The sequence below is a fragment of the Gopherus evgoodei genome, chromosome 1, assembly GCF_007399415.2.
Source record: "Gopherus evgoodei ecotype Sinaloan lineage chromosome 1, rGopEvg1_v1.p, whole genome shotgun sequence".
Taxonomy (NCBI): domain Eukaryota; kingdom Metazoa; phylum Chordata; order Testudines; family Testudinidae; genus Gopherus; species Gopherus evgoodei.
In genome coordinates, this window is record NC_044322.1 from 161,809,812 (window position 1) to 161,837,260 (window position 27,449).

General features: G+C 40.2%; 1 protein-coding gene across 2 annotated transcripts in view; it reads left to right on the forward strand.

Moving 5' to 3' along the window:
- The window catches only part of DSCAM (DS cell adhesion molecule), a 662,018-nt gene that overhangs the window by 544,812 nt on the left and 89,757 nt on the right, over positions 1-27,449 (forward strand). For both annotated transcript variants that reach the window (XM_030577471.1, XM_030577483.1), the window contains exons 17-20: positions 878-1,118; positions 2,828-2,974; positions 5,820-5,975; positions 17,956-18,089. In XM_030577471.1, the coding sequence (XP_030433331.1) occupies positions 878-1,118; positions 2,828-2,974; positions 5,820-5,975; positions 17,956-18,089 (678 nt within the window). The remainder of the gene's footprint in view (positions 1-877; positions 1,119-2,827; positions 2,975-5,819; positions 5,976-17,955; positions 18,090-27,449) is intronic.

Here is a 27,449-nt window from a genome sequence, read left to right on the forward strand (position 1 = left end):
TAGTGGAAGAGCTTGTTTGGGTAGTCTGCTGGGATGTGTGTGTGTGTGTGTGTGTGTGTGTGTGTGTGTGTGTGTGTGTGTGTGTGTGTGTGTGTGTGTGTGTGTGTATTAGTTTTTGTACATGGACCCTAAGTGGTAGTTGTAAATTTTACAATAATTTTATATGCACCCAAAGCATTATATGGGAACATTTTTACAAAATTAAATAAAAAGTAGTTGAACAAATTTCAGCATCTATGTAAGTGGAAACATAACAAACATTTCTGTTCCTAATAGACTTTCTCACCATGTTAACAATGCTTATTTTATTTTCTACTATATTTAATGCTACAGTCTACTGAAATGGAAAGATCTGTCAGTCAAAGTGCAGGAATCTTGTATGGTGACTCAGAACTATAGTGTACAATACATTTCCTGGGCACGTTTTTTAACACTGAATACCAAACACTTGTTTCAATAGCCATTCAGTGTAGAAATTCCTACATTCTGATTCACTACTGCCTTCAGAGGTCATCTATGCACCCGCAACAGATGTGGCTGCCTCAACGTCTTGATTTATCCAGACAAAACTTCCAAATCTAAATTAGGCTTCAAAAATATTTCACCATTAGCTATTTTAGTAAAATAGTCTGGAATTCTTTTTAACTCATTGGTGATTATATCCTGGAAAATAAACAACTTGGCCCGAAATTTGTTTAACATAGGAAAGTGTTGTTGCCTTATGAACAGTGACTCCCTCAATTTATGACCTAAAAATAGAGTGGTGTTCATTTAAAGAAAATGTTGACTTTCTGTGCAGTTCAAGGTGCTTGAGGAACAGAATTTATTTGCATTTCCACATATATTCTTAACATATAATATTTCCTATCTCGTTCAGGCTCCAAAGAAGCACTTGCAAAATGGAATTATTCGTGGATACCAGATAGGCTACCGGGAGTACAGTGCAGGGGGCAATTTCCAGTTCAACATCATCAGTATTGACACCACTGGAGATAGTGAAGTTTATACCCTGGATAACCTGAAAAAATTCACCCAGTATGGCATGGTAGTACAGGCATGTAACCGGGCTGGAATAGGACCTTCTTCTCAGGAAATCATCACCACTACCCTAGAGGATGGTAGGTCCTAGGCAAGCAAATATCATATATACCATTGCACACATTTTATGATTTCTTTATCAGGCCTTTTATTCTCACTGATGGATATGTTGACCTAATTGTATCTACTGCCTGATTAGTGTTCATTATATAGTAGATAAGAGAATGGTTACACTGGGAAACAATAGTAATATTATAGACAGGTGGGAGGGAACAAATCAGCCTGCATGTTGTGTACAAATTTCAAATTGCTAGCTATGCAATATAGTTCAGTTTAAGAAATATGACTGTTCTGATTTAATAACGTGCAGTTGTGAGAGAACTTGATTGAGAACATAGCCTTCTTTAGAAACACCCTTGTTTTGATATTGACTCATTTGCCAATTTCATGCTCTCAACATAGGATCATAGTGTTGTTTGATATCTCCTAAAGTAAAAATACTAAAACTGAAGTAACTATTTTTTTCAGATAAGTCTGCTGTGAAACCCAGAGCTCTGCTTATGCAGTAACATAATTTTCCAGCCTAAAATGAGACATGAGTTTTTCCAAGAATGTCCAAACCAATAAAAGCAAAGTCACTGGCATGTTCTGTATATTTCAGGCTGTCCACTGAGAAAAGCAATTCAGAATTACTTTTCTAAACTACACAGAAGAGCACTTCTCAAATAATGATAGAGAGTCCTCTAGTGGAAAAAAAGAGTTATTCCATATGCTATAGAGAGGAGTTTAATACTTTAAAACAGTATAAAAGTAAATTCTAAAACAAGCAACCAAGGAAGATATCAAAAGCCAGATTTTCTGCAGTTTAAATTGGCATAAATCCACTCAAGTCAATGCCAGTTTACACCCACCAAGAATCTGACCTTATGTATGTTGAACAGAGTAACACATTTGTACATTCTTGAGTGTTATGGATTTTGAGGCATATGCTTCAGAGAACACTGGTGTTTTACATTTACTGCAAATCCTGTTAGAACTAGACAGAGTACAGCATGCTGGAAGACAATTCACTTAAACATGCATATTTTTCCACTGCAACAGGTGTAAAGTTTTTCTGCTATATCTGGCACATATGAGTTCTTTCTTGGCAACATTTTTGTAATATCACTGTGAGGTCATTATGGGAATTGGGGATAAGGTAAATCAAGAAAGCAGAATGATAGATTAACAAGTATTGCATTTGAAACAGAAATTATTAAATATAAATTTGTTAAAGCTGATTGAAAATTTGAAAATGTTCTAAATTTTTGTGAATTTTTTTCAAAAAACTGTAAATTTTGATTGAGAAAAAATCTCAAAGATATTCAAAAAATCAATTTTTCTGTATATTTCAGTCAGCTCTAGAATTTCTTTTCCTTTTATTAGCAAGGGCAAATCCTAATGAAGAGCAAGTCAGTGAGGGTCCAAAGACATTTCTGGGGAGTGAACTGTATTTTCAAAAACAAACATGGCAGTAACCAAGCAGTTCCATCGGTAGCAAAGTGGAAACTCAGCTTAATATAATGGATTTTGCTTAAGTAATGAAAATTGAAATTGTAGTAGAAAGGGACTCTTCCAAGAAGTGGGTATGATTGTTATTAAATTCGTGTCTCCAGTGAATTGTGAAGAAAATATATATGTGCATTTTAAACATTCAGTTTCACATTGGTGACTGTAATCTCTTAAGAGTACAGTTTTACTTGTGCACAGAAGTTAGCTAGAGCTAAAATTGGTGAATGTCTCATTCCAGTACCCAGTTGCCCTCCAGGGAATGTCCAAGCCACTGCTACATCACCAGAAACTATCTCCATTTCCTGGTCTACACTTGCCAAAGAAGCCCTGAATGGGATTCTCCAGGGATTCAGAGTTATTTATTGGGCAAATCTCTTGGATGGAGGTAAGCAGCTTTAACCAATCCATCAGGTATGTGCCAATAGCAATGACAGGATAACAGGAAATTCATAGTGGTTAATATCATTTTGTCCTCCAGTATGAAAAGCATATTGGAAAACTTTACATTTTCTTTCATCATCATTTTACACAGAACATCATACATCTCTGTCTGAATTATTTTGCACAGAGCTTTGAGTAGTTGACAGATTGTTACAAAACTATTTATGAACACACACATGTTCAAAAGAGAATTTTGGCAAGTGTGGGAGTATCATCAGTTCCTCTTTACCTCCTCAGAGATGAAGCTATTGCCTTTCCTTTAAAGATTACTGTGCTAGTTTTAGCAGCATTATCAAAATACCTGCTATCTGATTATTCATCCAGGAAGAACAAAATTAAACACAGGAATCCTTGTTTAAATGCCACAACTGTTTCTAAAAATATATATTTTTAAATACTCAAAGGTTTCTTGTTTTCAGAGGTGGGAAAAGAAACCTACCTGGCATTTCTTTTTCTTAAAGTCAACAGAATTACCTCTGAAATCATTTTGTATTATGGACTTGTCTTCAGTGATTGGCTTTTGAGGCCCACAATGCAGGGGATTTCTGTTTTGTCATTAGTAAATGGCTTGAAGTATTTCAACCATTTTGGTAAATAAACAAGTTGCAGTTTATCTGACAGTAGCACTTTTCATCTCCATGTGATTTGAAACAAAAATTACATAGTAAAGTGTGTGTGTACACTAAATAATGACACTGTAAACATAACACCATCCTCCTCGATAGATCTGCTCCCAGTATTTATTTTTTTTTAGTTATATGCTGACAATGTGCTTTTGCCTCCACAATTAGGGTGAAGGAAGGAAACAGGTTTGGGGCAGCTTTTTATTTTCTCCCCCCCAACATGTATTTGAACTGCTCAGATGTTTGGAAAGTTAACATAGATCCTATGGGAGATGATCAAGTGTGCATGCATTTACCACATTCGGCATCTTATCATAATATCACCTCAATATTTGTTTCCTTTTTGTGGACTTTAGTGAACAATACATTTTAACTCTTTTTTTTTAACTCTGGCTAGCAGTGCAGAGCTGTCTCAGCTCTGGCAGAATGAGCTGGATTATATTCTGGTGTGTGTATCCATCAATAGGTTAGTTACCAGGGGGAGAGATAGCTCAGTGGTTTGAGCATTGGCCTGCTAAACCCCAGGTTATGAGTTCATTCCTTAAGGTGGCTACTTAGGGATCTGGAGCAAAATCAGTACTTGGTCCTGCTGGTGAAGGACCAATGACATAGGTATATCTCCACATATTACTGTATAAATTCATGGTGGTTAAGTCCATTAATGGCTATTAGCCAGGATGGGTAAGGAGCAGTGTCTGTAGTCTCTGTTTGCCAGAGGATGGAGATGGATGGCAGGAGAGAGATCACTCAATCATTGCCTGTTAGGTTCACTCCCTCTGGGACACCTGGCATGGCTGCTGTTGGTATACAGGATACTAGGCTAGATGGACCTTTAGTCTGACCTGGTATGGCTGGTTCTTATGTACCATAATTAAATTCCAGTTGTCTTGCCAAATTCTATCCTATACTAGTTAAACGTGTTCAGACATGAGGTTGCACAGGTGTAAATGAGGGCAGAATGTAACACAGAGGCTCACTATTACTGGTGATAATGCTCAAGTCAGAAATCTTTTGAGCGACAGTGACTACTCTTTGGTGAATGAAAAATAAAGATGAGAAAATGTGCAGTCCTGATTCAAGACAAAGTAATATTTTTTCATTGACTTCAGTAGGCTTTGGATTAGGCCTTATACTGCTGGAAAGCTACAAAACAGTATAGCCTACTATACCCCGCAAAACGCAGCTATTGGATCTGAAATTTTAACTTTGAATCTCCTTATCTTGTTAGATATATTTTCTGTTCTAGTTGTTCTTTTAAAGTATTTTTGCACATGAATCATGTTTTCCAGCTTAATATGTTAAGGTTTATGTGATGAACCCCATCTCTCCGTGCGAGTGAATTTGGTTTTACCACATTTAAATTTATCGTTAACTAATGCTTCTGACCATAGTGCACTTTAAAGTAGAGCTGGGCAAATTTTTTCAAACAAAAAGCGGTTTGTTTAACTTTACAAAAAATGGCCTTTTTTCAGACATGAAAACTGTTGTAGAAATTGTTGACTTTTTCTAATGTTTTTATTTTGAGGGGAAAATATTCTATCATTATTATTAATTTTTAAATTGTAAGTATTGTAAGTACCATTATAGAAATATTTTATTTACTGAAAAGCGGTTTCTCAGTAAGTCCAAAATTTCAATAACCATTTTGACAGTGGTTTTGATATTTTTGCTTAATTTCAATTTTAAAAAAGGCTAAATAAATTAAAAAGTTAAAAACAAGTTTGCTGTTAATCATGTGAAAAGGAACTGACATACAAATTTCAAATGTCATTTTTTCCATCTGATCTATTGTATAATAATGATCAGGGTGAACATTTAAGGTATCTCTTTAATAATCACAAAATATTCTTTCTCTTTCATTTAAATTAATGGAGATAAATGTATCTCCTAGAACTGGATGGGATGTTGAAGGGTCATTGAGTCCAGCCCCCTGCCCTCACAAGCAGGACCAAGTACTGATTTTGCCCCATATCCCTAAGTGGCCCCTTCAAGGGTTGAGCTCACAACCTTGGGTTTAGCAGGCTAATGCTCAAACCACTGAGCTATCCCTTCCCCTATGAGTACATAGTCTTTAATCAGAAAATTCCCTTTTATTTTCATACAAATATAGACATATTAAAAGAAGAATAGCATTGCCAATAACTTGGTTCACTTTTTGTTTCCTAGAGCTGGGAGAGATTAAAAATGTCACTACTACACAGCCCTCACTAGAGCTTGATGGCCTGGAAAAATATACCAACTACAGCATCCAGGTGTTGGCATTCACACGAGCTGGAGATGGAGTCAGGAGTGAACAAATTTTCACCCGCACTAAAGAGGATGGTAAGAACTATGAACTTCTCCATAGCCAGCTTGCCACATGACACTGCTTGTTTTGGCCCAGATTTTCAAAGCAATGTGTGTGAACAACACCCAGCGTGCATGCTCAAACTGGGATTTGCATACATAGGTCTTGAGTTGTGAGTACATGTTCAGTGCTGTGTGCACAGTGTAAAAAAAATTGGGCATTTCCATTTATTCATTTCTTTTATGGCCAAGTTAAGGATTGATGCCCCAGTTCAGGAAAGCATCTAAGAATGTCATTAATTTTAAGTGTGTTTGTATTTTTTAAAAATGTAACAATAGTTTATTTAACAACTTTGACATGTTCCTGTTTTTGAATTATCCTTGAGATAGACTTTCTAAATCAATAGAAGGTAGGAGCCTAACCTAATTAGGCACTTTTGAAAATCCCACTAGGCACCTAGCTGCATCTTTGAGCACCTTAATACCCTTGAAAATCTGTTCTCCAAAGGTCAAGGATGTTTTGGCAGAGATAGGAATGTGAGACACAGAGCTAATGAATAGTATTAGTTCAATAATTTCTTCGGTGACATTTGTGATATTTTTTCAAATAAAGTAGTCAATGGGTTTTTTCTTTATTATTCATCCAATTTATAGATAATGCATAAATATTAGTAAAATTCATATGGGAAGGGGATTTACAGAAGTGCGTAAGGGAGTGAGTGTCCCACTCCTACTGACTTTCATTCATTGAAGAATTCCATTGAGTTAATCAAACCAAATATTAAGGTCTTGGTTCTGAAATTTACCCCCATTTTAATGTCACTTTACACTGATGGAGTGGTGTCAAGGGGCCTCACAGCAAATGAGGATCAGGCTATTGCAGGATGACACTAGTCTTTTAAGAAGGAAGAGGCTATGTACCTGTGACACATTGGCTGCCTCCTAAGTGAGCCTTAAGAGGGCATTTCGGGGGAAGGCTGAAAGCAGGAGAGCAGCAAGTTGGATTTGCAGGCTGGTCTTCGTAAACCAGTGAGCTAGGGCTGGAGGCCAGAGAACAAGAGAGGGTGTTACCCACTGACTTCTAAGTCAGAGAGCCAAAGCTACGGGCTGAAGGTAAGGGAGCAGTGTAGGGTTTATCTGCTGATATCTCTGTGGTGGAGAGCTGGAGCCAGGTGAGCAATGGAAAGGCCTATTTGCTGGCTTATGTGGGATATGAAAAGTTAACTGAACAGAAGGAGCAGTGGTGCCCTCCATCAGAGTGGCTGGGGGAAGGGTGTTCCTTCTGGGAAGAGTGGATTATATCCCAGCTGGACGGTCTAGGGTAGCTGACTTGGTTAAAGGATGGAAGTGATCTGAAGAAGAGCCCAGGAGTGATGGCAGACACTGGAGTTTGATATGTGAGGTGTTGAGGAACTAGATGTCTTGGGGCTTTGAGGGACTATCTGCACTTGGGTGATAAATGGACTGTTTGGGGACTGTTGTTATGTGCTGTTTAAACTATGTTTTTGTAATAAACTGGTCCCAAGGAGAGACATTGTTAGGGAAGAGACTGTTATGGAGGTTTTGGGCTGCCTGAGAAGGTAAACTGAGGCAGTTGTGCCTGTTCCGTTACAGCCTGCTGCTAGAGGGCACTCCAGGCAGAGCGACCCTATGAGACATGCCCTTAATGTGTATTTCTTTCCATCATTCACTCAGCTTTACTCAGGCTCTTTGTTCCCAGATTTGTTTTTATTTTCAATATTTACATAGTTCCTTTTATTACTTTGAACAAAGATGGATTAACTGCAAAAGAAGGAGCACGTCTTATGATTCATAAATGTAGTTCTACTTCCAGAGCTCAGTAGAAACAGATATGTTTTAACTCCTTTAGAGAGACAAGGTGGGTGAGGGAATATCTTTTACCTTTTATTTTTCAAGAGCTTATCTTTTATTGGACTAACTTGTTTTCATGAGAGACATTACTTCATCCTCCTTGTCTCTCTGATATTCTAGGATCAACACAGCTACAACACAGGAAACTCCTTTAGTTCATCAGCAGCAATTACTCTGTCTGAAACTTCCTTGAGATGCTGCTTCCCACTTTGTATGTCTTAGCCACACCCCAAAAGACAGTGAAATCCTTTCAAATCATTCTGTAAGACTATAGGTTTGGGCTTTCAGACCACGTAGAATCATAGAATCATAGGACTGGAAGGGACCTCGAGAGGTCATTTAGTCCAGTCCCCAGCGCTCATGGCAGGACTAAGTATTATCTAGACCCAGAGGTGAAAGTAAGCTGGTACGGTCCGGTACGGCATACCGGCAAGAGCCAGTACGCCATGCTGCACTGTACCAACTTTTATAGCAGGGATTGAAAGGGCTCTGGGCTGCCCGCAGCTGCGGGCAGCCCAGAGCCCTTTAAATCCCAGCCGTGGCTCTTGCAGTCGGGCTGGGGCCAGGATTTAAAGGGCTCAGAGCTCCCCGTGGCTGCGGGCAGCCCAGAGCCCTTTGAATCCTGGACGTGGCTCCGGCAGCCAGGCCTGGGCTGGGATTTAAAGGGCTCAAAGCTCCCCACGGCTGCGGGCAGCCCAGAGCCCTTTGAATCCTGGCCACGGCTCTGGTGGCCAGTCTGGGGCCAGGATTTAAAGGGCTCCGGGCTTCCCTCAGCGGCAGGGCCCTTTAAATCCCTGCCACAGCCCCGTAAAGCTCAGGGTCCCCCCTGGCGGCCAGAGCCCTGGATCCTTTAATTTGCCCCTGAGCCCTGGGGGACTCCCAGCCACCTCTGCAGCTGGGAGACCCTGGTTGATTTAGAGGCTCTGGGTCTCCCAGCCACAGCTGGTTCCCCAGGGCCTTTAAATCTTGAGAGGCCACGCCTCTTCCAGATGAGACCTACCCCTCAGGATTCCGGCAGTACCGGTAAGTCCTGTAAGTTACTTTCACCCCTGTCTCAACCATTCCTGACAGGTGTCTGTCTAACCTGCTCTTACAAATCTGCAATGATGGAGATTCCACAACCTCCCTAGGCAATTTATTCCAGTGCTTAACCACCCTGACAGTTAGGAAGTTTTTCCTAATGTCCAACCTAAACCTCCCTTGCTGCAATTTTAACCCATTGCTTCTTGTCCTCTCCTCAGAGGTTAAGAAAAACAATTTTTCTCCCTCCTCCTTGTAACAACCTTTTATGTACTTGAAAACTGTTATCATGTCCCCTCTCAGTCTTCTCCTCTCCAGACTAAACAAACTCCATTTTTTCAATCTTCCTTCATAGGTCATGTTTTCTAGACCTTTAATCATTTTTGTTGCTCTTCTCTGGACTTTTTCTAATTTGTCCACATCTTTCCTGAAATGTGGTGCCCAGAACTGGACACAATACTCCAGTTGAGGCCTAATCAGTGTGGATTAGAGCAGAAGAATTGCTTCCTGTGTCTTGCTTACAACACTCCTGCTAATACATCCCAGAATGACGTTCTTTTTTTTTTTTTTTTGCAACAGTGTTACACTGTTGGCTCATGTTTAGCTTGTGGTCTGCTATGACCCCCAGACCCCTTTCCGAAGTACTCCTTCCTAGGCATTCATTTCCCATTTTGTGTGTGTGCAACTGATTGTTCCTCCCTAAGTGCGGTACTTTGCATTTGTCGTTATTGAATTCCATCCTATTTACTCCAGACCATTTCTCCAGTTTGTCCAGATCATTTTGAATTTTAATCCTATCCTCCAAAGCACTTGCAACCCCTCCCAGCTTGGTATCATCTATGAACTTTATAAGTGTACTCTCTATGCCAATATCTAATCATTGATGAAGATATTGAACAGAACCAGACCCAGAACTGATCCCTGTGGGTCTCCACTCGCTATGCCCTTTCAGCATGACTGTGAACCACTGATAACTACTCTCTGGCAACAGTTTTCCACTCAGTTTTGCACCCACCTTATAGTAGCTCTCTAGTTTGTATTTCCCTAGTTTGTTAATGAGAAGGTCATGTGAGGCAGTATCAAAAGCTTTACTCAAGTCAAGATATACCATGTCTACCACTCCCCCCACCCCCCCCATCCACAAGGCTTGTTACCCTCTCAAAGAAAGCTGTCAATTTGGTTTGACACCTTTTGTTCTTGACAAATCCATGCTGACTGTTACTTATCACCTTATTATTTTCTAGATGTTTGCAAATTGATTGCTTAATTATTTGCTCCATTATCCTTCCCGGTACAGAAATTAAGATGACTGGTCTGTAATTCCCCCGGTTGTCCTTATTTCCCTTTTTATAGATTGGCACGATATTTGCCCTTTTCCAATCTTCTGGAATCTCTCCCATCTTCCATGACTTTTCAAAGATAATTGGCAATGGTTCGGATATCTCCTCAGTCAGCTCCTTGAGTATTCAAGGATGTATTTCATCAGGCCCTGGTGCCTTGAAGACATCTAACTTGTCTAAGTAATTTTTAACTTATTCTTTCCCTATTTTAGCCTCTGACCCTACCTTATTTCACTGACATTCACCATGTTAGACATCCAATCACCACCAACCTTCTTGTTGTGGCTCTCCAAAATGCCATGGGCTTGAAGTTGCTATAGATGTGTCTCTCGCTTCAAGAAATGTCTAAAAATAATTTTAAAATTGTAAAATACTGTAATATGTTCTCAAAGGACTTTTGCATTTGAGGTGACAGGAGAGCCAATGTGGCAATGCTTGAGTAAATATTCCATTCTAGTGACCTAGCACTGAGGGATCAGCCCCCATGTCAAGAGTGGGGCATACTGCTCCAGGGGAGCTCAGGAAGAATTCTGTCTCAGGGAGGCAGAATTCCTCTCAGACCACAGAGGAAGAGCACCTGCTGCTATGTTCCTTCAGGGAGAGTAGAGCATACTAACAGATGTGTACTGGCCAGTCTTATGATGGAGGGGCAGGGTCATGTCTCTTTCTTCTCCCTGTCTCCTTTTGGGTGCCTTGCTCCCCGGGATGCATAGAGTGAGCAGTCTCCACATTCTGAAAAGCACAGAGGCAGTGATTGTATCTGGTTCAAAAGGGGGAGTCCTTTAACCCTCCTCCTCCCTGAAAAACCACAGAGGCATTAAGCAGTATCTGTCCCTAAATCAGTAAGCCCAACTTTTTCAGATATTGCAAGAGTCAGCTCAATGGCCCTATTGTTTAATTCTTCAACAGGGAATCTCATTTAACATATGTAGATGTGTATATAGGTAATGTCACTATTTCATATCTTGCACCAGCTTCACTGCAGTTATTTTAATTCTGGTTCATGTATTTGCTAGGACAGTGAGAGAGTTAAAACTAGAAATGGTCTAAATTGAAGCCTTGGAGCCAAACACCCCTGAACTTTGAGGAAGTTAGCATCTGAATGATGCTGCTGACTGCTCTTTCTACAAACTCTGGTGGTAAATATGACATCTTTGGGAGAGTTCAGATCTGGAGAGGTCATATCTTCCACTTGTGATCGCTCATCTCTACTTAAATTGAGGACAGAGTATCCCAATCTTCAGTAATAAACTTATTCTTGAGTGTCTTTACCTTACCATCAAGCCTCCTAGTTCTTTATTATTATCATTATTGGGTTATATCATGTCAGGATTTTTTTGTTTTTACATCAGTAGGAAGTTTTCCTTAAATCAATGGCCTGGTATGTCCCATTATTATTGATAAAGGCACATTGTGGCCATTCATCGCTTAAATATGGGTTCCCAGCTCTGATATACATGTCCATAAATCTAGAATATCTTTAGCAGCCCTGAAATTGACAAAATATTTTCTTCCCAAGTAGCAAATGTAAACAGTAACCCAAGTGATAAGGAAATCAGGCTAGAGAAAATGAGTTTGGATTTGGATTTCTTATAATAATCAATACTGATTTTAGACACCAGAGGTCAGACATTGCTGCTATTGAGCTTAGGAAATGAGAGAGGTTCCAGCTGAGAACATGAAATGAGGCTTCCTTTTATGGTGGCATCATTAATGTTTTTGTATAGCTTTTCTCCCCAGGAGCCTTCAGAAAAAAATAACTGTTCCTCTCAGAGATCCTTGTGGCACCATGAGAAGTGGAACAGAAACTTCCTATTTTAAGAATTCATTGCATTTTACCCTACCCTTTTCACTCTCAATGGAGCCACTCATAAGCCAAGTATTTTCTTCACCCATGGATTTATTTTACTGATCATTAAAAATTAAAATAGATTTTCTAATTCTCTCTCTCCTTGGGTTTAAACTGCATTTTCACAAGCTATATTTGATGGCATGGGGATTGAATTATTTCCTTCATATTTCTTTATTGGAAATGTTACATTCTAAAACCTTAATTAAAACAATGAATCTCTATTCTTTATTAGATAGACCCATTGAGCCAGATCCTCTGCTAGTATAAATCAGCATAGCTCCATTGATTTCAATGGAATGACACCAATTTGCACAAGCTGAGAATCTGGGCTATTAACTCATTCAAGACTCTCTTAAAAAGGGATACTTAGATGTGGGTACATACTGCCCAATTTGGCATTGTGGCAGCCTTAATATTCTATGCCTGATTTTGTATTATTGCATAGCTGCCATATGCAGCTTTTGGGACTCAGATGATCCAGAAGGATACATGTGTCTTTCTGTCTTGCTTTTCAAATGCTCTCTTTTTTGTTTTAAAACATTCTGCTCATCTTGTCTAGAGGAAATACAAGTTTAGGCAGCAGTGCCCTTTTTTTCCACCCAAAAAAGTTGGGTGCCAGACATAATTGTTAGTGGCTTGGCTCTGTATACTGCAGAGACAAAATCCTTTGTACAGAGCAATGCTTTGCTCTCACAGGGGTGATAGAGCCTTCAAATGTACCATTCATGGCACTTTTGCCTCCCGGGAGTCTGGTACTGTGAAGAAAAATAGTCAGCTACACACCTGCTGTGAGAGAGCTCCTGGAGCCACTCTGGATCCCCACGCTCTGCCATCAGTAAATTCTATTCCCTAAATCTTAGTCCTCTCAGTATAATTTTCAACTTTTCAACACATTTTCACGCAGCCACAGGGACAACACAAAGTGCTCCCTTTCCTACATGGCAGGAAACATGCTATCTCTATGCTGTTTTTAAGCTCCTATTGTCCAGGGATTGAGCTTGGGGTCTAATGTCTGACCACAAGGACAGCTTTAAGTGGGGTTCAGTGTTTTGGTGTTGAATCTTTCTTTCCTCCCAGCTCACCTTTATTCTGGCTCACCCCTGGCAGTCACTGAAAAACAGTCCATAGTACATGCCATGTCTAGCTTGTCATTGTAAGGCATTAGAGGACGCAAAAAGCTTGTGAGAATGATGGAAATCTCAGGCTGTAACCAAAAGATCACCTTTGAATTCATCCTCTTAAAATTGCTACAGCCATTAGCCAATTTTGAGAAACGTGGGATTATCTGTCCTATCATAACCAGAAGCTATTAGGTACAGTCAGTCAGGAATTTTCCAACAAAATACGTTTTCATGGGAAAATATCAGTTACTTGAGATCTAAACTTTTAATAAGAAGGGGTTAGTTTCAATCTCTCTGCCTACACATTTTTGAAAAAAAAAAAAAGAATTGAAATTGTCAAAGTCCTGTTCTGACATTTTCAAAATGAAATGTTTTGATTGTATTTTTGTCTGTATTTTTTCTAGATTATCAACTCTCAACATTTTTTGTGATTTCAATTTTTCATTCTGTTTTGGGACAGAAAAACATTCAAAATCTGAAAAACTCTAGAAGGAAAAACGCTAATATTTCCTGCCCAACTGTACTTTTAGTTCCATAGAAAAGAGTGGCAATGGGTGACTGTGGCCACCATTGTAGGACTGTGAGCATGTCTCTCAATAATAAAGTCAGCAGCACATATCACCACCAAACATAGGTTCTTCAGAATATTCAGGGATCACATTTAATAAGCATCCCAGTTATTTTATTATATAAACCCACTCTGTGTTCCAGCATAGAACACTTTCACAGCCTCATGTAGTTTTCCTGAATGCAGAAGCCGGATATGTGTGTATGTATGTTTGTATATATATCTAGAGAGAGAAGATTATTGAATTGCATCGTTCAGTTAAAAACAAACTTGGATTTACATGTCACAGCAATATCCTTCAGGGTTTTCCGAATGAATATCTAAAATGAAAAATTATTAGCAATTAAATTTGTCAATATCTACACCTTATAGGAGAACATATAGGAATCCAGTGAAAATTAAAGCTTTTCATGTGTCTGGAAAACTCTAGATCAATTTTGAATTAATCCTTCAGCAGTTGACAGATAAGAGCCACTCCCGTCAGAACCTCTCCCCATGGATCAAACACTAATTTGGCAATAAATTATTTTAAACTCACTTATCTAGTTGCAGTGATTTTTCAGGAGACATTACTAAAGATAAAGGAATCTCCCACTGGGCTAAGTAATTTCCCAGGAGAGCCAGGTTTCATTCTTCAGCAGCAGTAACAAATAGCATTTCTAATGAGCTGGTTATAAATATTGAGCCGAATGCTGTCAAACATCAATATTTATTGTGGATTGGATAGACTCTGCTAAATGAATTAGCCTTTCAGAACAAGGATTGGTGGGAGGGTGGGGGGTTTTGATGTGAATATAATGATGAGCTCCTCATTTGGACCCTTAGTAACATTCTCAATACGGTATAAATACAAAATGTGGGATTACAGGAAGCTTCCATAGTATTTTGAATGGCTGCATCTTAGGCAAAATTGTAGTTAGTGGTACTTACCAATCAGCTTTCTTACATTGTTTAGAAAAAGATTAGATGCAGCTGAGTGGCAGTGTATAACAAAGCTGATTTATCTATGCACATGTAGAAACTGAAGTTTTCCTTACATGCATTTCAAAGGCTGAGGCATTTAACTATGAAACTAATTTTAGCTGCAAACATAGGCCCCAATCTCACTAGCTTCTGCTTGCGAGCAGACCTTACCACCTATGTGGTGCCTATTAATTTCAGTGAGGATCTAGACAGGGATAAAGTTCTATCTATGCCAAGGGTGGGCAAACTTTTTGGCCTGAGGGCCACATCGGGTTTCCAAAATTGTACAGACGGCAGGTTAGGGGATGCTGTGCCTCCCCAAACAGCCAGGCGTGGCCCGGCCCCTGCCCCCTATCTGACCCCCATTGCTTCTTGCCCCCTGACACCTCCCCAGAACTCCTGCCCCATCCAACCCCCCCATTCTCGGTCCCCTGATGGCCCCCTCGGGACCTCTGCCCCATCTACCCCTCCCTGTCCCATGACCGCCCCTGGACCCTCCACCCTGACTGCCCCCCACTGCCCCATCCAACCCCTCCTCTCATTCCTGACTGTCCCCTCCCCCACCCCGCGGGGACCTCTGTCCCATCCAACTATCCCTTCTCCCTGACCACCCCCGGAATCCCTGCCCCGGCTTGACTGCCCCCTGCCACCCCATCCAACCCCCCTCGCCTTCCTGACTGTCCCACCAGGACCCCTGCTCCCATTCAACCCTCTGTTCCCACCCTCTGACTGTCCCAACCCCTATCCACATCCCCACCCCCTGACTACCACCCCAAACTCCCCTGCCCTCTATCCACCACCCCTGTTCCCCACCCCTTACTGTGCTGACTGGAGCACCTGTGGTTGGCAGTGCTACAGCTGCACCATCCAGAGCACCAGGACAGACAACCGTTCCGCCTGGCTGGAGCCAGCCATCCACCGCGCAGAGCACCGGGTCAGGCTGCGGATCTGCATTTGTGCTGCTGGCAAGATCTCACAGCCCCACTGCCCAGAACATTGCGCCGGCTGTGCAGTGAGCTGAGGTTGCGGGTAGGGGGAACAGCAGGGGAGGGGCTGGGGGCTAGCCTCCCAGGCCAGGAGCTCAGGGGCTGGGCAGGAGGGTTCCACAGGCCGCCGTAGTTTGCTCACCTCTGGTCTATGCAGATCAGCTTGCAGAACCAGGCCCTAAGATGGTATGTATTTAGTAGCAATTTTTTTTATGATTCTCAAATGCGATTTTGGGATGCATCAGGCGGGGTATTTCCTGCAAGGATAAGGAGGTGTTAGTACCGTTATACAAGGCGTTGGTGAGACCCCATCTGGAATACTGTGTGCAGTTCTGGTGTCCCATGTTCAAGAAGGATGAATTCAAACTGGAACAGGTTCAGAGACGGGCTACAAGGATGATCCGAGGAATGGAAAAACTGCCTTATGAAAGGAGACTCAAAGAGCTTGGCTTGTTTAGCCTAGCCAAAAGAAGGCTGCGGGGGGATATGCTTGCTCTATATAAATATATCAGGGGAGTTAACGTTAGGGAGGGAGAGGAATTATTTAAGTTTAGTACTAATGTAGGCACGAGGACTAATGGGTATAAACTGGATATTAGGAAGTTTAGACTTGAAATTAGACGAAGGTTTCTAACCATTAGGGGAGTGAAGTTCTGGAACAGCCTTCCGAGAGAAGTAGTGGGGGCAAAAGACTTTCCTGGCTTTAAGACAAAGCTTGATAAGTATATGGAGGGGATGTTATGATAGGATTGTTAATTTGGGCAATTGATCTTGGATTACCACCAGATAGGTCTGCTCAATGGTCTGCGGGGAGATGTTGGATGGAATGGGAACTGAGTTACTGCAGAGAATTCCTTCTTGGGTGCTGGCTGGTGACTCTTGCCCACATGCTCAGGGTTTAGCTGATTGCCATATTTGGGGTCGGGAAGGAATTTTCCTCCAGGGCGGATTGGCAGGGGCCCTGGAGGTTTTTCGCCTTCCCCTGCAGCGTGGGGCACGGGTCGCTTGCTGGTGGTTTCTCTGCAACTTGAGGTCTTCAAACCAATTTTGAGGATTTCAATAAATCGGTCCTGGGATAGGGGTTGTTATAAAATTGGATGGGTGGGGTTCTGTGGCCTGCCTTGTGCAGGAGGTCAGACTAGATGATCAGATTGGTCCCTTCTGACCTATGAGTCTATGAGTCTATGAGATCAGCAACTGAAATTTTCATTCCACAGGAAATTACATTAAAAAGAACTACAGAATCAGAACAATAAGCTGAAATTCCCCATTCAAAAATTCAGAAAAAAGTGTATTTGGAACCATCAAAATGGTTTGTTTTGATACTATCAAAACATTTCTTTTTGATAGTGTTGAAAATCTTGTATTAATTTTTATGTTACAGGAGTATCTATAATTAAAATAATATTTAATGTATTCTAAATTGAAATGATAATGATAATGAAAATGTTCAACGCTATCTAAACAAAATGTTTTGACATTATCAATATGAAATATTCTGAATTTTTCCCATAGAAAATTTTGTTGAAATGGACTCATTTCCACAAAACATTTAGATATTTTACTGACTTGCATTTTTCAGTGGAAAACTATTCTGTCAAAAAAAAAAATCCAACCAACTCTCACACTAAATAGACCTTATAACATGTTGTAATAAGTACAGTTTATTGCGTACTTTTCATATAAGTTTAATATTTTGTGGATGTTCTCACATACACAGATTGTACAAAATAGGAAGAGGCTATGCCTATATATCTGAAGTTGTAGAAAAAATATACAATATATTGTATGCTTAAGAAATATGAGTGCATATAATTCAATTCTTTCTCATAATGCAAATACACAGGGAGGCAGGGTTAATGTTGTACATGGAAAATTAAATATGGCATTTCCTGACTTGACTGTTTTAACTGTGCAGCCTTAATTAGTTTTTTCACATAGTTTGTGATGCTTAGTTTGTGATCTACTGTAAATAAATAATTGTGTGCATATAGATGTGTGTAAATACATGCACATTTATATTATAAATATGTAGAGTACATAATTTCACATATGTAGTCTCTGCAAAGATTCAATAATTTGCGGGCAGGGGGAATGATATATAAAATATTAATTATAACAAATACTTCACTGGATGCAATCGACTCTTGGTAGGATTTCTTCCCCTTTCTATCCATCTCTTGAGTACATTAAGACCTCTGAGCTGTTTTCTTGTTAGATATGCTGTACTGTACAGGTCAACCTTTTTCGATTGCGTTCGTCCACTTTGATAACTATATATGTTGCTCTTTCAGTTCCAGGTCCTCCTGCTGGAGTTAAAGCAGCTGCAGCATCACCATCCACAGTATTTGTGTCCTGGCTCCCCCCATTTAAGTTAAATGGTGTCATCCGAAAGTACACAGTCTTCTGCTCACACCCCTATCCCACAGTAAGTTCTACAAAACAACTTTGAAGTTCATTATTAATCTAGCCATATACATTTCCAAATGTTTAGTGCCTAACACATTTATTGAATTTTCTCCCATTTTTTCCTTTCTCTGAAACGTTTTTTTTTTCACATATATTCTTGTTGACAGTACTTAAAGCTTAATACAGCAAACTAATTTACAAATCATTTCAAATCATAGGATTCCAAGGTTGAATGATTTTAAAGGCACAGGTTCTGAAGCTTTTTAGTTGATTCTCACAAGACCAACTGCCAGCTATCTGTGACACAATTACAGCTGGATAAATTGTGGAAACATTTATTTATGAACATATTTGCTAACTCCAACTTGCATTTGTGTCTGTGTTCCTACAGTGCTGGCTTGGGCATTCATTTGTGAATGAGTGTAATGATGTGTGAATGAGCATATTTGCTTGTGAATATGTGTATTTGTGCCAGAAGCATTTGCCCATCCTATATATGCACATTATTATTTGCTGAAAATGTGACAAGGGATAACTGAATTGAACATTGGCTAGCTATCTCATGCCTTTCTCTCTCCCTGAGTTAGGAAGGAATCCAGCTATTTTAAAATCTGGGGGAACATCTATTCTTTATAAACATCAATGGTTGTCTCTCTGATACAAATGTAATATATTTATCAATACGGTTTTATTTATTGCATTTTATATTTATTTCTCTATGTGGCAGAAGGGTATGGGAGTGTTAAATGAGAGTATTCATCAACTGTGGTACCTTTAACTGAACATATCCTTACTTTATGATGCAATAAAAATGTTGTTCCTGAATTAAAATGAGGCCTACGGGAAAATATTCAAAAGTGCCCAATTCTCATTTTCAAAAGTGAGTTAGGAACCTAAGGACTAATTTTCAAAGGTATTTAGGTACCTAAAGATGCAGGCAGGACCCTTTTGCAATTTTCAAAAGCACCTATGAGATTATGCATCTACCTTCCATTGAAATCAATGGGAAATAGGCTCCTAACCTGCCTAGATGCTTCTGAAACCCCACTAGGTGCCTGTTTGCATGTTCAGGCACCTAAATACTTTTGAAAATCTGGCCCTTTAGAAATGGGACTTAGGCTTCTATGCATTTTTTGACATTTTTATCCCTAATGCCATTATTTCAAAAATCGCTGTATTGAAACCCATAATATCTTGATGATATGGTATGGTGTTGATGGTGTTAAACTAGCTATTGGTTGTACAGAACTGACTACTAAGGGAGTAGGTGTTGCTCAAAGAAGGTTGTTTAGGTTTTACTGAACCAGACGTTGCCTGTATTTTTTAGGTCATGATCGTGATGCTTCAAATAGGTTAATTACTAAGTAACTGTGTCTATGGTTTAGAAAAAACACCAGGTGGTGCTGCTGCTTCTTTTTGTTTTTACTTCTCACACATTTCCTCCTTCAGCTTCTTTGCTGGAAACATTGTTGTACTTGGGTATATATCACAGGGAGATTAAGCATCATACAATACATCCAGTAACTGGTATTTGTTTTGAAGGTTCTCTCTGATTATATTCTTTCTTGGGCAAATCCTTTTTTTTTTTATGGCTCACAGATTGTATTAACATCCATGTTTTGCTAACACCTCGTTATTAGGCTCGAAACGCTTCTCTCGTGGTTTATGCTACACAAACATTTTGTGGAGTAAATGTGAGTGTTCTGCTAGGACTGACTAGAGCCACTGCTGGTGTTGGACTATGTTGCATTGTACTGCTGCAATTTTGTGATGTAATGTCAAGGTTCCTAGAGCCTATGGATATGGACCCTTTTGCCATTTGCATATATTATAAATTAAAAAAATCATAAGGGCAGACTGTGTAAACTCCTCCATAAAACTCTGCTGATTCAAATAATTATGACTTTCACAACAGCACCTCCTATTCAGTACAGAGCACTCTATCTTGAACAGTGATGGCCAATCACACCAAATTGTCAGCATCTGTAAACCACAATTTAGGCATCCACTCTGGATAAGACAAGACCACAAGACTCATTTTAGGACCTCAGCCTGATATTTTTTTGTTAAACAAAAAACCCAAGACATTTTGTCTTGGTTGGTTTGTCATAAAAACATCCTCAGATAAGGATTTTACCATCGTCTATTGAAACCTAAACTGAGAGAGAGAGAGAGATTGTAAATAGAACAATGCTTTCATATTGCATGCTGCTGCTATAGTACCCAGGAGCTGGCAGAGCTCTGATTTAAAAGCCCCAATTATTACATTTTTCATTCGAAAAAAAAAAAACGCTTACTGATTTATTATGGGGACTTCTTGGACATTACACAGTTGAAAGCAGTGTCCTAAACAAGAGCCAGATATTTCCCTCACTTACTCCCAGCAACCATAATATAATTTTGCACTCATTCCTAAATTCTCCCCCCTCCCAGTCCCATTCGTTAACTTGTAGGCATTCGTAAAGTAGATGAAAATAGAAGGAGGCGCTCATCAGTTTTGGTGGTGGTGTTTTGCCATCATGAATTTGGAGGTCATGTAACAAAGTGGCCCGGTATCATCTTCTGTGGGGGGACTTGGTCTGAGGACAAAGGAGTAAATGTATTTGGCAGGAGTCCTTATCCTCAATCATGTCCATAGCCAGCTAAACAAAAATGGTGGGTGCGTGCGCATATGTGAGTGCATGTATGCACTCATAGAGGGTGCAACTATGTAATGGGATAATCCTTATGCTCCCAGCCACCTCTATTTTGGCTGGGCTGGGGAAACTTGTGTGAGAAGCTCCCTTTTTTCTTGGAGGATGAGCTGAAAGCACCAAGCTCTGCCTATTTTCCTCTCTTCCCCACTTGGCAGGGAGGGGAATCAGCAGGGGGAGAGATCTTACAGGAGAAGAAAGAAGAAGAATAGGTGACCTCCAGCTTTGCCAATTCTTCTTCTCCTGTCAGGTGCTTGTACAGCTCCACCTAGTGGCAAGAAGACTGGGAATCCCATACCCCTCCCCCCCACACAGTCAGGTACATCCGTTGCTGCTGCCACTGAGGGGTCTTCTTCATTTGTCCTACTTCCATCAGTCAGTGAAGAGGTGGTAGGAGAAGGTAGAGCTTTAGGGGAGTCGATGTCTTCCAAGCTCAGTAGAAATCGTGAAGGGGAGAACCTTCTTTCTGCTTTCAGTAAAGGGAGAGGGTCAGTGCTCTGCACTTCACCCCCTTACTTGAACTGCTCCCTGTAAGGTTGCAGAGAATCCACCACATTAACAGAATGATACAGTGTTTGCAAAAAGATACCAGGAAAAAGAAAATAGATGAGAGATGAAGGTGACCAACTTTGACTACATCTCTTTAATTACTCTATTTTTATAATGGGTGGCATGTATAAGAGGCTTGAGGAGGCTAAGCCTCCCCAAAATAATTTGCCTGAATCATCAGGGAAAAAAAGGCTCATCTCCCTTTGGAGGCTCATCATTTGCATTATTTTTCACTTTTCAGAGATCCTCATTGCAGGGGGTGGCCTCTCTTCCCCTTCCTGCCTTTGCCAGAAGGGTGGCACAGCTCCTCCCCAGCCTGATGCCTGTCCCCAGCCTTGACACACACACCCCTACTCATGGGTTTGGGCTGCCTTCTTGCTCCAGAGAGAGGCTTTGTGGCCACTTATCCCGGCCACTGCTGCTGCATTTGAAATCGAGTGAATCAGAACCAGTGCCTGATGAAGCAGAAACATTCCTTGTACCCAATCACCCTGTCCTCCTGCCCCCAAACCCAGATCATTTTCAGCCAAGACAACTTTAGCTCCAGGATTACCAGGAGTCAGGGGACCACTCACAATGGCATTGCTGCCCAAGAGTTCACCCACTCCCCAGAATGGTTAGACCTGCACACAGACTGGGAGGTGGCACTAAGAAGAGATGGGTGACTGCCTAAAAGGCATCACAGTTCTCCGATTCTCCTTGTGCCCCATAATGGGCCCCTGCTCATGGTCTCCATTTCTCCATAGCCCTGCTATGCAGGATGCCCTCTGCATGACTCCCCCCAGTACAAGACCTTTCTTCTGCTAATGCTGGAGCCTTCTCTCTAACGCCCCTGATGAGCCCTTCTCGTGAGCTGGAGTCCTTCTTCCTAGCTCTAGTCTCAGCTCCTGAAAATGGCCTCTAAAACACGTTGTCGCCATCTTGTGTGATCTCCCCATCTGGGGAACTTCTGCAAACTTTGTCCGCCCGCCAGCTCCCAGTGCTCTCTCCTAGTGGCTGAACTTTCCTCCTTTGATCACTAAAAGGCAAAGCTGGGATGCACCTTCTCTTGCTGCTGGGATCCTGGCTGTTCTTGGTGGGGAGGGAGGCCAGAAAGCAGGATGGATGTTCCCCATTTCCTTTAACCAGCTCCTGCAGAGGGGCGGCGGGGGGAACTTCTACAAATCTCCCCAGGAGGAGCAAGACTTTTAAAGGTAAGCAAACTGGATGGAACTGAATTTCCTCTTGTGTGTGTGTCAAGGAGGGAGCTGAGACCAGAACCAGGGCACAAGGAGCATTTGTTCACATGTCATGTTGACCATTTGTGTGTTAATGGTTATAAAGCTTGAACTTTTTGAATCTCAAAGTGTACTATCATTAAATCATTATTGTCTGACCTCCCCATAATTTCCTGCAACTGTGAAAATTGAAATGGACAAAAACTGGGAAAAAGAGCTTCAAAATAAACATTGATGATATCTATTATAATTATAAAAAAAATTAAAAATCAAATTCTGCCATGCCTAAATATAGTTAATGTTCTTTCCAGTAAAAACAATTCTTGGGAGTCCATTGGGTATATCAAAGCCACAATAAACCACTCTGAATTAACAAAAAAATGAACAATTATTGCTGGCCATATTGTGCACACTTCTACGCAATGCATCCATCAAATGACCCTGTAGGTTTCTGAAGTGCTGATTTGCCAGCACTTCTCACAGCCAGATTCAATTTGCAAGGGCAGACTCTGTTAGAAGTTCTGCTGACTTTAGGCAAAGGGAAACTGAAATTTTCAGCTTGAAACAGCTTGATTCCAAAGGGCAGCATGTGGCTGGAATATTTCAAACAGAAGAATTTGATTCACAAGTGAAAACAGAAAAGGAACTATCATTGAAATCCCAATTTCAGTCCAAGATTCCAGGGGAGGACCCCTACACCACACAACATTGTGAACTACACTCTCTTTTCTTTTCATTCTGAAAGAATATTTTTTCATTGTGCAAAACAGAGAAAAATACAAAAATGCATCTACATTTTAAAGCTGACTGCTAACCTTAATTGCTTGCAAAAACAGATTTCCATTTATATAAGAGATGAATGAACCAATTTAGATTAAATAAAAACTGAGAAGGAGAAAGAGCCTGGAAAACTGCATCACAATAGCAAGTGACAGGAGCCTCCCTGCGTGGGGGAAATAGCAATGTCAGGATAGGAAAAGGGAGACAGACCAAAGACACGTGTCTCATGCTCAAAGTGGGCTGAGGAATAAGGAGCAAGATTTCATTGCGGGAAAGACAGAGGGGAAGAGTAGCAGGACTTCAGATGTGATGGGAAAGCAGAGCAAAAGACTAAGAACTCGTGACCTTATGGAAAATGCGGACTATATATGTAGTTCAACAGTGTATGATGACATCTATCAGAAACATACTGTATTAAAACCTAGATTGCATAGCCAGTTACAAAAGCTCTCAGCTCATCACATGAGGTAGTACATTTAGAAAGGAAAATCATTAAAGCAGGTTATTCTGCTGCTTCCATGAAGTGGGTAATTTAACTGAAAATGAATCGGCTATTCCGTCTATGGGATGGTTAGAGATGCGGAAGAAGGAGCGATTTAAGTAAAACAGCATACTGAAAGGATACTAAATGGAAGACAGTTAGCTCTTGTCTTCTATTCCACCCATATTAAGATGTGGAGTAAGACAACACTCTGATTTCCTGCTAAGGGAAGTCTAAAAGCAGAATTAGTTTGCCCTATTGTACCTAATGAGGATTGAAATGGAAGGTGTGCCACCTCTGCTGATGACCTTGAATGTCTGAAGCATTTCAGTGGTGCCTTTTCCTCTGCCTAATTAAGGAGATATCTTTGTTGCCATTATACATGCCATTTTTCTCAGAAGGTTACATCTCAGCTATAAAATTGTTATTTTTTTTTCTCATTGCATAAATATTTCCATGGTAGACAAAGAAATAATATGCACTTTTTGTAATTAGGGAAGGTTTAATTACATGACAAATCTTAATAGTTGAACAGTAGACTAGAGTGACTTCTAAATTACTTTTCAAGTTCATTTGGTCTATTTTTGTAAAAGTGTGTGTGTAATAGAAAAACACACTGCGGGGGATTTTTTTTTTTTTTGGTTAGGAAAGTATGGTTATGTAAACTCTTATCATCGCTTTCTTTTGAACAGCTATCTTTGTTGTGCACAGCTATTACTGGGTTCCCTAGAGACTGCGTGATTTGATACACCTTATGCAATGCCATACGAAATCATAATACTTCAGCAGATTATGGAAGAATTGTGATCCTTAAATGCGTTGCCTTTGACTAAGTGCTTCACACTCTTCATCTTACTGAAACTAGTTTTCAAAGTGTTTACTGGTGGCACTGAAACTCTGAAAAATGCCTAGTTCAAGAGATATGGGGAAAAATGGCATTTATAAATAAATAAATCCGCCCCCTCCTCCACAAGTTCAAGTAGAAGAGCAGTGGGCCTAGCACAGATTCGGCTAGGTCTGTCAATACTTCAGTAAAAGTAAGAGGGGAAGATAGAGGGACCTAAAGAAGTTGTGGGGAAAGAAGAAGTAAGATTATATTTGTCCAGGGAACCAGACAAATTGGACCCTAAAATATTATTTGATTTGGGGAATTGAGAAAGGTTAAGGATTGTTCGACTTTTGTTTTGCCTGAACCAAATTTGTCCACCACTGTTTTAGACACTACATCTTGAACTTACTTCATAAGGTAGTCAGTATCTGATTCAGGTTTGATTTGTACACCAATAGGAAAGATGTATTACATTGTTTTACATAACATTGTTTGTCCTAGTGTCAAACATAATATATGGATATCTCCTGGTGGTATAATCCCTGCATGCTGTGACTTTTGCATGCACCATTGTACATGCTCTGTCTGCTGGCTCCTGTGATTGTGCAGTCAAAGAAGAGAGAGATCCCTACTCACCATTCACAGGAGATCCATAGAATAAAATGGGAGGAAAAGATTATAATCAGTCTTCCTCATCTTCCTCTTACTGAAGTGACTTTTTTCTCTGACTTGCCCATCATTACTCACTTTGAGCGATTATTTTGTTGTGCAGAACATATGCACGCAGAAAATGCAGGAAGGTTGGTTATTACACTGCTTGTAATTTATTCCTTTATTTGTATAAATGTCATGAGGATAAATAGCACTGTATGGCAGATGACCTGTGATGAACAAATACATCCCTGTTCTAGCTCTCTAGCTGCAGATTTAGGAACACAGCTGGTGCTGCCTGCATTCCAACCCTGATGAAGATGTCTTTGCATTCATCTCTATCCCTCCTCAGTTTTGAAGACATGAGCAAAAACTACACAATATAATGCAAAACCAGTTATGAACAAAGTGGGGATATGGTCATTACAGTTCTACAGGCCTTGTAGATTAAGAGTATGATCAGTTTTTTAAAAGAGGAAATGGAAAATTGGTGAATATTAAAAAGACAGAGTCATGGATAACAGGTGCACTCAGGAGGGAGGCATGGCTGGAGTCAAGGTTTCTGGAGGGGAGCTGAGCTTTTTGTCTCTAATCCACACTTAGGTTCATGCATTACAGGACGTATCTGTCAGTTTGATTACATGGCACTTTATACAGCATGAGAGTAATTGTTTATTTAATACTTATTTTTATAAAACACACATAGACTTATTTTATTTTTTTCAGCTATTTTAAAAATATTTACCTATTCATACACCATAGTCTTATTTTATAACTATTTTACAGCTTTATTACCAGCACAAATAATTGTAGATTCATTGTTTTAATCGGTCAGCTTTAATTTTTTGTTTAACATTTTTAGCCATAGTGCGTATCTCTAAAATAGATTTGAAATAACAGATTCACTGATATGCACAAATGGCACTGATATGCTATACACTATCATTTTAAACACATCTTCTTTTAAAGCCCTGCTAAAAATAATACCTGTCCTTCTTTTTCATAAAATGATGGACTTGTCTCATTACCCAGCTTTGGATCCGGCAGCTGATGAATTTTAATAGAAAATACTGAGTATCTGATCATTTCAACACATATGGATTCCTCACACCCTCTTAAACATATATCAGTGATAGAACTCACAACCTTTAGCTCCAAAATAACAGGGTGAAATCTTGAACCTTTTAAAGTCAATGCAAAACTCACATTGTCTTCATTAGGGTCAGGATTTCACATACAGGTTTTTTACGTCTGTAAATTAAAGAGTCATTCTTCTTTAAAGTGTGGCTCATTACAAATAGCATTGCTGGAGTTCTGTAATTATTTTCTCTCTAAGTCTCCAAGCTTAAACATCTTTGGTTTACAAGAAAAACCATGTTTATTTCTAACTGACAGCCTTACAAACTCTACCAGTGACGTGTAGCAATGAGAGACAGGACTTGGCTGTAGTAAACAGCTAGGCGATTACTTATGAAGGCTATTGGACACATATATGTTCTGTAACTCCCTTGCTCTCTGCTTTGCCAACTGAGATACACAGCTTGTGCTGCCCCACTCAGTGTCTGCCTAAATCCCAGCCCAATTGGAGTAATCATGAAATGGATTACTGAGGAATAGATTACACTACAGGATGGAAGATTCAAACTGGGTTTTGTTTTACTCATCACCACTAGTAATAAAGGTTCTTCTGGCTAATTTATTTCTTCAGCACCACCTGTGCAACTCCATTGTCTTCAGTAGGTTTGCAAAGGATGCATCTAAGGACTAAGCTGGTTCTGTTGATGGTGATGTACAAGAAGGCATAGAATCAAGTTTAGTATTAGCTGTGTTGACTCTGCAGTGTTAAGAGGAGTTGTCATAAACAGATAGTTAAGGGTTAATGTCTCTTTTACCTGTAAAGGGTTAACAAACAGGGAATCAAAAACACCTGACCAGAGGACCAATCAGGAAACAAGATACTTTCAAATCTCGGTGGAGGGAAGCCTTTGTTTGTGTTTTTTGGGTTTGGCTTTGTTCTCTCTGGGTCCTGAAAGGGACTAGACGTGCAACCAGGTTTCTTGCCAATCTCCCTGCTACAGTCTCTTATATATTCAGAATAGTGAGTATTAAGTAGGAAAGGTGGTTATAGTCTTTTGATTGTTTTCTGTATTTGCAAATGTGTATTTTGCTGGAAGTATTT